Below are 13,044 nucleotides of genomic sequence, written 5' to 3' on the forward strand. Positions count from 1 at the left end.
CAAAGAAAACAATGAGAAATGCACTCAACCACCATGGCTCGTATGTACACTCACCACACAAGACTCCATTGCTGAAGAAAAAAAAGACACTGCATATCACCCCAAAAACACCATACCAACAGTGAAGTTTGGAGGTGGGAACATCATGGTGTGATCATGTTTTTCAGCATACGGCACTGGCATGCTTCATATAATTGAAGGATGAATGGACAAATGTACAGAGGCATTCTTGATAAAAATCTGCTTTTTTTTAATTAATCTGCTCTTTGATTTTTGGACATCTATAGTTTGATTTCTTTGCATGTGTGGATTGGATGAGTTGTTACCGACATCTGTGAGAATTTCATGTCAATCGCACCTTTAGAAATATATTTACTTAAGACAATTGGTAACGTGTTCAATACTTATTTCACCCACTGTATGGGGTACGTGTGCATGTGAGTGAATATGTATGTATGTATGTGAGTATGTATGTGAGTATTTTTTGTGTCTGTCCTTATGAATTTTACCCATACATTTGCATTAACTGACAGCATTTCTGTAGGAAAAAGAGGAAGCTTGTGTAATTTACACACTTTTCTGGATGGTCTTGATATAAACTGAATATAGCACAAGACCAAATGGTGTGACTAATCGGTCCACAAACCCGGCTCCAAACCCAGTGGCTTGTGCCTTATCCTTTAAGAGCAGCCTCTCTCCAGTGCCCATCTCCTTTTCCCTGCCACGAAAAATTTCATTACCTTTTGGTGGAAAGCTGTGCATCATTATTAGGGTTTAATTAGCAAAGCTGTGCGCATTGACGCATCCCTTTTTTATGACCAATTCATTTTAAGTAATTAGACTTATTTGTAAATACCTGTGTTAAACTACATCTGCACTCTTCTGGTTTTCAGGGCCATGCACATTCAGGGAACAGCAGCATCAGAAACAGATGCTTTGAGAGAGAAGCTGGATGAATTTATTTGGCCATTACCCACAGGCGTCTCCCGTTAAAGTTGTTGTCACTCTGTTGAAACTGTTTTCAGGAACAGCCTGACAAACACGGACACTGTCAAGCTCTCTGCTGTCACCTCTTTCTTTGTAGCACTGCTTACATACTTGTTACATAATCGCAACATTAAGGCAAGATAGAGTTGTGCAAAAGTCAGAGACCATTCCAAGTCACAACTAGTATTATATACAGGTACTCATTTTACAGCATCAGGCAACAAATCAAAAAAACAACAGAAAATAACACAGAACTCTCAACATCTAAATATAATATTTGATTGTTCAGTATTTAATGGGCCCAATTTTCCCTTTGTTACCATAGTATAAACACAATAGTGGGCAACATCAATGCACTCCATGTGAAAGTCTGGGGTTCAGTTCCTAACATAAGCAACAACACTGCTCTATACCTTAAGAGTCCTTGTGTATTTAGCAACATCTGCAGGGTGTAATTAGCTCTATGAAAGAGCATTTGCCAGGCTCCGGAAATATGGTACTTTTCTTCGCTCCTACATCTGAGGTTCAGTCTTAGAAATCTGCTGCATTTTCTGCTCTTCATAATACAAATAATTACAAACGCGTTTATGTTGAGAGCTCTGGAGCAGTCAGTGTAGCATTCTGAGAACACCAGCATCAGCTTTGATTGATTTGCATTTTTTTCCTTTGTTACTATTAGTTTGTTACTTTTCTCCATAACAGCTCCTTAACATCTAAACATCCTGGGTAACTGCATGCTGGAGACAAGTGTCCATAAGTTGCTTCCTACAGCATAAAACTCTTTAAATACACTTGAACTTTTATTGCTTTAAAAGTAGTAGTAGGGTCAGAATGCTGTTGGAGCTGCTATACAAATCAAGAGACAGGAGCATTCTCGTGTTAACGTTAAGTTCGGTTGGGACTTGCTAAGATTTTGACACCTGAAAACTACTTGTATCTGGTTTAGTTTCTGTGTTTTTGTTTGCATTTCTACATATTCTCTTTGAGAGTGTGTGGTCCAGATATTCATCACATCTTTTTACATACTCACAGTGAAGATGCATTTTCCGTATGGAGAAAAAAGCATGTCCCCATAACGTAAATGATCACATTTTAATAGTGGAGATGTTAAGGTACATTCTTGTCATTTTTTGTGCTCCCCCTTTGGCAAACCTACACTCACTATCTGACTTTACTGTTTAACTCCCCTGTATAGAACAGCCCGGAGTGCTCATCTAAAAACAAACAATGCCCGAATATAGAGATTCTTTTTCTGCAATGCCACCCTTTTGTAGATAATAATATTTCCGACCACCCCCAACTCCAACACAAATAGCTAGCTGTGATCAAACATGCTTTATTTCTTCACCTTGCTGCTCCACCCCACCCCTTATGTGCAATGGTGATTTTTACAAACAGGGAGTTTGCTTAATAGAAAAGCAAAAAAGCAGAGCAGAGCTTCCATGCAGTGAAAAAGCGCTATATTATAATGGACAATACAAAACTCTCAGCTACAGATCACATTAATAGCAAAAACACTCTTTACTATTATTTTCTTATTATATAAAATAAATGTATGTAAAAACCTCAAAATAATATTTAAACAAACATATGATCCACTTTCCTGAAGCAACTACTCAACACCTTCTGCCAAACGTCATGACCCTCTTTCATTGAAATATATTCAAAGTATTAGAACCCAAGAGAAAAAGGCAAAAAAAAAAAACAAAAAAAAAAAACAAAAGGGACAAAATAATGCAAATCGAGACTCCAAGGGCATCTTTATGAGGCAGAGCCTCTCCCAGAAGAGAAGAAGAATAAAGAGATCTCTCTATCTTTTATATCCACACTGTGGAACACTATGCCCTCTTCAGTCTGTTCTCAAAGGATCTTTGGAATCAGAGGTCCAGCACCAGCATTAAGATAAGCTCAGCCTTGGCCTTTCTAATGATATAAATAAACCCAACAATAGTATGCTGAGATAACTGCTGTAACTTGCTGCATTCAAGATGCTACAGAAATTAGTGTTACGAGTTCCCTCCCACTGGTTTTTACAGCCAAGCTCTTTTTCAAGGTCATTAAGCCAGACGGGAAAAGTGGTTTGCACCGGCTGGCCACTTTCGAGGAATATGTTAATAAAGGTAATTGAATTAGCTGGCTAGAGATAAAGCTGGCTGTGTTATTCCATTTGAGAAGCTTTGGTTTTCACCCTTATCCCAGCTCTTTAGAAACCTGGATGTGGGTCACTCTCTCGCAGAGAAGATACCCCACACAGAAAGCCTCAATCAATGCAATACAACTTAGCAAAAAGTTAAAGGCCGTCTAACACACAAAGGCATAATGCAATGGCAAGAAGAGGACTGCATTATTCTTTGTGAAGAAGAAAGCATCATGTCAGTTTCTGCAAAACAGTACATTTATTTATATATATATATATATATATATATATATATATATATATATATATATATATATATAACCTCATAGGTCTTTTATCCATCTGTCAGGACAGGAAGATATTTTACTACTCATTTACTACTTTTTTACTACTCATGCATGCAGTGTAAAACGTAATCCAAATACTGAAAAAGCTTAATAATATTTTGTCTAAGTTAACACAAATGTGAAGTATATTTGGGTAAACTGTTTGACATACTGCAGTTAGACATGTGTCTGTGGGCTGTAAATGAACCATGCATGTCATATGGCAGTGCTTACTGCTATATACAGAGCCAATGTAATCACTGATTTCTTCTGAAGCTCTGGCGGGATGCAACACGTCTCAATATTAAGAATAAAGATAGTAACTTGTCCACTATAAGAATATAGAAATATAATAAAAAGCAGTAAGAACAGGGGATGCATTTACTGAAGTGAATGGAGCTCACGCACAGAGACACTGGTGAGCAGCTGTGACCTGCTCCATCCCTTCTAATATCAACTGAGCCTCCTACTTTACAAGAGACACGCTGCAGCTTCAGACAGGCTTCAGGTAGCACCTGCTCCTGAGTCACCAATCAGAGCCACTGTGTGAACTTCCTCCCAGCAGGGTTATTAAGCTGGATTCAAGCCACGCAATCTGAAGAAGAGCATGGGAAGTAATTTTCTAGACTGCAGGAAGTGGCCTGCTGTTCATATAGCTTCCCACTTCTACCCAGTTATTCAACTGCACATTTAGAAGAGCGACTGTAAGTCTCATAAAAGCACAATCTGCATCTTAGCCAAAAGAGTCAACTCTGAATCACAGACTTAAAAACAATTAAATAAATAAGTAAATAAAAAAATCCATAAACAGTGAAATAAGACTAACAGGTCAGATTTTTTTGTGGGCTGCCAAATTCAGAAAACATGAGGTTGAATGAGTCGTACTGACTTTGCTAACCTTATAAGCTAAGGCAAATATTACAGTTTTATTCACAAATTGAGAGCGCTCTCAAATGAGTATCATCAATCACATTACTGATTTATGTGAGAGCACAAAGGTGGGGTTAAACCACAAAATAAGGGAGCTAAGCGAAAATGGTGAAAACAAATGGTGGAAAAATTTGAGAATCAAGCAATCGAAAGCTGTCTAACTAGAGAGCATTCGACTAATGTCTAACTAATGAGAGGGTCATTATCATTTAAAGGAACAGGTGCTGAAACCAGTTGTATTGAGAAGGCTGTGTTGTTGAATCCATGTGGCGTTTTGACCACAGTATGTTACGTTTAATTATGATCCCAAAGAACAGCTTTAACCTGTGAAAAGCTGTAGGATATGGTGCATTTTGAATGAAGAAAAAAAACAATGATTTACAAACATTCATTCATTCATTATCTGTAACCACTTATCCAATTCAGGGCCGCGGTGGAATCATTTGGCGCAGGGCAGGTACACACCCTGGAGGGGGTGCAACTCCTTCACAGGGTGACATACACACACATTCACTCACAACTATGAACAATTCTGAGTGGCCAATCCACCTACCAAAGTGTTTTTGGACCGTGGGAGGAAACCCACACAGACACAAGGAGAACACACCAAACTCCTCACAGACAGTCACCTGGAGAGGGACTTGAAACCACAACCTCCAGGTCCCTGGAGCTGTGTGACTACACCACTGTGCCACTCGCTTTACAAACGATGTAAGATATTTTTGGAACATAAGACAATTCATAACTTTTAACATCTCCTAACTTAATGGCCCGTGCAGACACTGGGGATTGCGGCAGGACTTCAGCAGTACAAGTTGGTAATAAACATATTTAGCAGTACGGGCTTTTACAAAGTATCTGCAATGTTTCACTAGATAAAAAAGAAAATTCTAACTTCCCATGCTGCTAAATGGATCTCATCCCTGTAGATAAATTATTTTGACAGACTGTTATTACTAATTACTGATAAATCTATGAATGAATGATAAATGCCCTACTACACTTTGTGATTGTGATAAATATTATATTACACTAAACATATGCTGGTGAACACCTGACGTGACAAGATCTGTGTTATATTTACAGACTGGACTGGGCAATTTTAACCAGTCAGAATTTAAGGTTGAGGTCATGGTAACAGTTAAAAAATGATATACTGTGGAGCCTGAATATGAGGAAAATGAACAAATGTCCTTGGCTTAAAATCATTAGCTCTGAGCATGTAGTGACAACATGATCTAGTGCACATCTATGCTCTCTTAACCCTTAAATTCAAAGAAACCTCAACAAAAAGAAGAAGCCGTCAGCTACATCACGAGGAATTTCACAGTTTGGTACCAACATAAATCAGTAACAGGGCTGCACTGACCTCTATAGTGGCTTTCCAATGGCCTTGTCCAAATTGGTGGGAAGAATATTGAATTTCAGCCCAGAAGGGAAATACATGATCATATTCTAAAGACCAGACATTAAGAGCTGATCTTCTGAGCTGGTGAGGACATTTATAAAAGAACATTGCGATACAGAGCCCATAAAATTCAATCAAAATGGGAGGAAGGGGCACAGATGCAGATGGTCCTCACATTTGAAAATGCTTCCTGTGAGGGACTTCATCTATTATTTACAATTCACGTCCAGACTTGAACAAATCTCAAATAAAAATCAATAACCTTGAAAAAGGTTTTGCACTGGGCAGTTTCTCATACAGAGAAATCTCCACAAGAGGGATACAGTCTGAAATGGGAAAAATACTGTTTATTATGCTTTCTTCAGGCTATGTGTCAAATGTCTTCCCTGAAAAAATTGCCTTAAAATTTTTCTCGACACTTGCATTTGATCATCTAGACTGCAGGCCAAAGGTTTACTTTATACACGTAATGCTAGATATTTAGCAGAAAATGGACAGGAATATCAAGTATTATTTTTACCTTTAAATTACAGCTTAAAAATCATTGTGATGCTCCACTGACATGTAGTAGGAAGAACAGAGCCCATGTGATTGCTCCTTCAGGCTCAGCAATGTAGAAACGGTGCTGTGTATTTTTAGGAGGAAGGTCAGAAACCATCCTGCTTCCCTCCTTCATTTCAGGACAGTGCTATAAAAATAAATTGCACTGTAGGAGAAACCCAGTGGTAAAAAAAAAAATTATAAATATATATATTACCAATTTTACCTACTTAACTCATTCTTAATTTATTGCCACAACTTGTGCTACCTCCGCCTAGCTCCAATCACATCTACTTGCTCTGCTCATCCTGATGCTCTGGAATGGCTGGGGCAATGAATCAAGTGCTTTGAATTATTTTGTAATTACAAATTGCTCAACGCAATGAACTGCTACCAGTGAAGACTGCGGCTTCTCTCACAGAGTACGAGTACAGCACTGAAAACCAATTGAATATTTTGCACAAAGGTCATGGGTTAAACTAAATGTCAATAAAGATACTGTGCTGGATGCTGGAAAATTGACTTCAGTGTTGTAGAAACGTCGGATGCTCACCTTCTCTCCAAGGGCTCTGAGGCTGTCCAGGAAGCGCTGCCAGAAATCTTTGAAGAGCGGACGGTCGATTTTCTTAAGACTGTCTTTAGTGCTGGCATCCACACTGACATAGAGCTGGGTAACTGGCACAAGCCTCCTGTAAAGAAAAAGGGGAAAAACACACAAAATGGAAGACTAAAAGAGATAGTACATTTGAGAACTAGAGTCATCTCTAATAGTGCCTTGGCAAGCAAACTCTATAGAATATTTCTGCTTGCTTGTCTATCATATACACACTAATGAGGAATAAGGATGGTAAGCATGGTACAGCAATCAAATATATTCAGCATTCTGTCAAAGACAGCAATGGACATCAAATCTATTAAGATATAACTATCAATTTAATTAGCTAAAATTCTGACGAAAGTAATTAAGGACATGGGATTTCTAGGGTAATGGTCAAGCTCCATATTTTCCATGAACATATGTTCTGACACAATGCTGAAGCAGCTATCTGTGCAAAGGGAGACAAAGATCTTTGGTCTAAAGCTGTTCTGTTCAAAAAATGCAACAGGGACGAGACAGTTCTGTTTCTCAAATGTGAAGCTAAAGCGAAACCTAGCTCAGAAGATAAATGACTGTCAAACAAACTCAACACAGACACCTTCCATGAAGATGAAAAAAAAGAAACCCACTGAGATAGCAGATGAAGCTTAGTGGTTTGGCTGTTCAGTTCTGGAATACTATCCATCCATCTATAAATCCATGAAAAATAATTCCAATTGTCAGGTGCTAACAGGTTTGACAGCATTGCTACAATGCTTGGCCTATATACTGTATCACTGAAAAAAAGAACCTCTCAATTCAAACACAGAGGCATTAACTAATACATTCAGACTTAATGTGCATTTATTAGGAGTGTTGATGAATTAAAAAAATAAAAATTAATACATACAGTAGCAATACAGTATCATAATACATCAAAAAGAGTATTTTTTTTCTGAAAAAGAGTGAATTTGGAGAGGAAGTTGTGGCCAGGTTTGCTAAATTGATTTACTATTGTTTGCAAAAATAATGTGTTAATTTCCTTAATGCATTAATTTGTTAATATTGACAACACTAATATTGAAAAAAAGAGTCTTTCAAATCGATTCACAAGTAAATAAACAATCCACTCAACAGACAAGAGCAATAATGTACAGTTTAATTTAAAATACTGAATAAAAGACAACAAAAATGATACAAGCAAGTCTACAAATAAGGAACTGTTTCCCTCAATTAAAAATATAGATACTTAAAATATTTTACTTATTTTTTTTAATAAGCTAAATTATAATATATATTACCAATTTTAATTCACTCCGTTTCTGCTGGATATAAACATTTATCAAACTGTCACTGGGACTTATAAAATCAAGTCTTTTTGTATAAAGAAGTCATTCATTATAACCCTACTGCAAAAGTGTCCAGAAATCCTGGTCTCACACTGTTCTACAGAACGCAGTCAATGTGTCTGTAACAAAACAGGAGGCAAGTCGCATCCTTTCCAGAAAGACACAATGCTGTGACGGTTTATCTTTAAATGGCAACATAAGTAAAATATGAGGGCTGCATTATTAAAATGAATAATTTGGTTCGACTTGTCTGTCACCATCATGCTCAATGGAACAGCAGCTTCTGTTTTTTTTTTCCCTCCATCCAGTGGCTCTGGGGATGTTAAGTCACTGTGAGAACAGGAGTGTTTCTGTGCTGGAAAGCTGAGTTTACATTGTTTGGTTCTGCTTCTAGGTCGTTTTCTGACTGTATTCTGTCGCAGTATTTCGCTGGTGTCATTAAGCATCACTGGCTTTGTTAATTAACCCTGAGTCGAAGTATTCCAGTATTTTTAAAGTGTGCTCCTTTGTGATGTCTGGGAGCTGATATGTGAACTGAGGTGAGCATGCATTTCATTAAGCTGCAAAGAAAGAAAGAAAGCGAGCACCAGCAGACAGGGGAAAAACACACACGCGCGCACACACACACTCAAAACCTAAGCTAGAGAGGGAACAGGCTAGAGGCGGGGCAGTGATTTGCAATTCTGTGGTGATTACTGCTTATCAGGGGCGTCCCAGGCCGAGTGGAGCTTCAAAAGAACGAGACTTGATGCAGCTCCAGCTCACTACCCAACACAGCACTACACGACTGCAGGAGGTGTGCTACCCACACCACAACAAAAAGACTGGTAGGACCTGAAAGAACTCAGATTCATGAGTCAGACCCAGCACTGACACAGCTGTCAATCACATAGTTCTGAGAAAAGTTTCCAAACCCTTGGAAATTGTATGGATTGAAAGCTTTTTCAAAGCTCCTAAAATGTGTTAAAATTATTCTGTATCAATCGATGCAAACTCCCTGAGGTATCAAAATCTCTGCCAAATAAGTTAAAGAATCCTTAAATATTTTTCTGCACATTTTATGGCACACTTTTGCCAAGTTTAACATAAGATAGAAAAAACTTCAGAAAAATAAACAACAAAAAGCTCCATAAGTTTTGCCAAGGTTACATTTCATGTTTAACTGTAACTAGAAATCAATCATAAATGAAAATATTTTCACTGCCCTTCTGCTACAAAAAAAGTACAAACTATGTGAGTATAAAGTTGAAAGAGAGAGAGAGATACAGATTGTTATGATATCTCAAAATAATATATTACTAGGCTCCGTGAAATGTGTGAAATATGGGAGGAATGGTAAAACAATAAATTAACATTAATTTTTTTTGACATTTTAAATTCTCGTATGTTTTAAAGTGTGCTCATGCATTCATTTTGACTGCACTAATAATAATGCATGCTTGCATTGTACTTTTATCTCAGAGCTGGCTGCATTACAAATAATTATTTATTAACAATGAATAAGTGAGCGCAGGATGGCTGCCCCAGCACTTATCTGCAGTCTTGGTCTATGCAATATCAAGATAAACAGTGGAGGCAATATTTTAACAATGTGACAGGCTTAAGAAATCATGATAGCTGCTTCTGCTCATTTCTGCTGTTTTAGGCCCATAAATGATATGTACTTAGCCATGCTAAATCAGACAAATAATCAAGGAAGTCATGCTTTTACTGACAATGAATATTTCTGATTTTGCTTTGTTCTAAATAGTTCCCTCTTCATTTGTTTATTTAATATTACTTACAGGGAATTTAATTTCATTAGGATGGTGTATGATTTCAGACACGACCTCATGCAGGTTTTTAAACAAACAATGCAATGCATTATGGGTATCTGCTATCGACTAGTGTTAGCTAGTGTACACAGGTTGTATATTATGTTTTCTAGTGCATTGTGGGATTGTTTGAGCGTACTGGAAATGATCCACTATGGTTTCTGACACTACTACAAAATGGCGGAATCACAAAGTAGTGCAATTTATAGTGAACTGAGCAAAATTTGGACATTGCATCAGACTTGCTATTACCCAAATTACTACACACAAGCTACACATCTCAAAATTTCGAGAATCCAAGAGTAATGCAGCCTGTATACTGTATACACACAGTAAGATAGATTTCTGATTTATGAGACATTAAGACAATTACATCCAGTCTGCATTTCAAATGCATATTGCTCACGTCTGACAAAGCCTGCCATCAAAAAAATTTAGACTAAATTTCACAAATGCGCCAATGGAGAAATCAGTATCTGGTGCCAAACTATATTTAATAAAGTTTTAAATATACTTGGTCTTGCAAAAGACAAATAAAACATACAAATATATTAAACTGTTGCAACAACAAAATCTTGCGCCTCCAAAATAACTGAGAAATGGTTCACTTGTTGGGAAATTTGAGCCTACATATATGTCAAAATATTTAGACTGTAACAATATTCTACGTTCCATATTAATAGAAAAGGCTACTAAGTACACTAGGTATACACATGACATGCTCACTGTTTTGAAACCAACCTGATCTCCTCAGGGAACTGGGCGTTGGTAACAAGGAAACTGGAGATGTGGCGCTGGTGGAGGAGCTGCAGGAAGGCGTTGATCTCTGGATACATGATAGGCTCGCCCACCAGAGACAGAGCGCAGTGCTTTATGGATAAACCCTCCTCAAAACGCTCAGGACGTACACCTGGGACACCTGCCATAGTCCAAAACACACAACACATCAATAAGTACACTAAGACAAGGCATTCGTATTTGCAGGGTACTTTATAAGATGGATATTTTTAGACATCATCCATCAGTGGGAGGCACAGGAAAGTGAAGTAACAGGCAAAGGAGCACTGACTGGATGGAAATTACATAATCAAGAGCTAAGGACACTAAGTGTCTGGTGTGGCAGGCACACTGCAGCAGCCTGAAAAGACATCAGAAAAGGTGGCGACAAAGAATTCCAAAGTGGATTCAAAATCGACATGGCATTTGTCTTGAAAAACGGCATGAATTTTTTATGCAGAGCTGGTACATTCTCCTCCTGCTCTTTCGCTTTCTTTTGCTCTCACCGTGTTTCTAGACTCAGAGGGGACCTGGCACTAATAGAGGGGCTGTGTACCATCAGCACAGTGGGCTTCCTGGCCTGTTGACGTGCTTATGTACATGGTCATGTGTTGCCAATACAAATGAGGATTTTAGTCATATTTGCAATCAGAATATGCACACATTTAAACAAAGAAAAGGTTTAAAATGTCAATAAAAAGAGAAACACAGAGGTGTCAGCATTCATTTCTCTCCTCCAGCTCTAATAATGGGTGTATTTTACACAGATATAGATTCTTAAACATTTGTAATGTTATGTAATCAAGATGTGATACAGACATTACAGGTAACATTTTATGGTGCATGACTACTTCACGTGGCACTCTTTTCTCTCTCTGCTTTTCTTGCCTGTGCCTGGCCACGAGGGATTATGATCTTACACAGCTCTATAATAAATCCTTACATATATTCACTTCTCCATCTGGAGAAGAGAATGTAATACAGCAAACACAGTTGCACATTAAAACCACTGCTGTACCTTTAAAAGGTACATTTACATTTTTTCTACATTCATTAATGTTCAGTGAACAAAAATGTACCTGTGCAGTTAATTTTTTCCTGAAAACACATGAATTAAATTAAAAATAGTGATTTTCTATCTATTTTTTTTACATGGTCTAGTGCAGAAGGTCATGAGATAAAATTTGGTACTGTTTATATAAACAAATTTTAACAGGCACATAAATACAAAATGAATATGTTATCATGCAACCCAGACCTCCTTGTTTTCTAGCATCATCACTGAGACATGTTTACAGGGTGTAGTGGTTAAAAATCTTCCCTATGAAGTGGGATGCTCTTCAAGTGCCCGATATGTCATCAGAACACAAATAGGAAAAGATAGTGCTTCATTCCCAGGCTACTAGTTGTGCTCTGGAAGCAATATCAGAGGAGCACTGATGACCTAGTGCTGGTCTAGTGTTTTGAACTAATTTCTAAAATATTAAAGAAAAACTGAGAAATATTAATAGCTTTAAAATCTCAAATATACCCACTCAAATGTGCTATTTGGTAAACACTGTATCAGGCTAAAAATACATAAATCAACACTGTGCCGTGTCAGATCACGCCAAATCAGAGCCGTGTTGCTGTATTTGGACAGGATAAAGTCCCATCTTTGCAGACTGATGCTTGTTGAGCATGGTCTGTTTCTACAGTTGCCTTTGTCTGATTGGTTTAGCTTAGTGGCAGGTGCATGAAGTTGAAACCTCTTGAACTGCGCCCAGAGAGAGGTTCGAGTTGCTCACTATCCTACAGTACTTCACTCATCTTTTTCTCTAATCGAATGGGGCAAATAGTCAGATCATGATCTTGTGCGCAACAGACATGCATTATTATTAAGTCAAGCATCAATACATGTCAAAGAAAAGGTTTGTTTTAAGCTTACTGCATAATTGGATGTGTAGATGTTATTTAGATTGACAAGTGATCTTTGGAATTCTATGGTAAATGATTATGTTCTAACAGAATTATAAACCAGTTGGAAGACCACAAATATATCACTGCTGAATAATCAAAACCATCTTGGACACTTCAAACTGCAGAAGTCTAATTCACACCATGATGAATACAGATATCCTCATATTCAATTAACCACACAAACTACTGGTGTGAAAATATCAGTAGACACTGCACTTGTGGAGTGGTTATAACCATCAC

General features: G+C 37.7%; 1 protein-coding gene across 2 annotated transcripts in view; it reads right to left on the reverse strand.

Annotated features, from left to right (window-relative positions):
* Positions 1 to 13,044, reverse strand: part of tyw1 (tRNA-yW synthesizing protein 1 homolog (S. cerevisiae)) — an 85,437-nt gene that overhangs the window by 20,773 nt on the left and 51,620 nt on the right. For both annotated transcript variants that reach the window (XM_066678067.1, XM_066678066.1), the window contains exons 12-13: positions 10,810 to 10,987; positions 6,882 to 7,017 (exon numbers count right to left, since the gene is read on the reverse strand). In XM_066678067.1, coding sequence (XP_066534164.1) covers positions 6,882 to 7,017; positions 10,810 to 10,987 — 314 coding nt within the window. The remainder of the gene's footprint in view (positions 1 to 6,881; positions 7,018 to 10,809; positions 10,988 to 13,044) is intronic.

The sequence above is a fragment of the Hoplias malabaricus genome, chromosome 1, assembly GCF_029633855.1.
Source record: "Hoplias malabaricus isolate fHopMal1 chromosome 1, fHopMal1.hap1, whole genome shotgun sequence".
Lineage (NCBI taxonomy): Eukaryota > Metazoa > Chordata > Actinopteri > Characiformes > Erythrinidae > Hoplias > Hoplias malabaricus.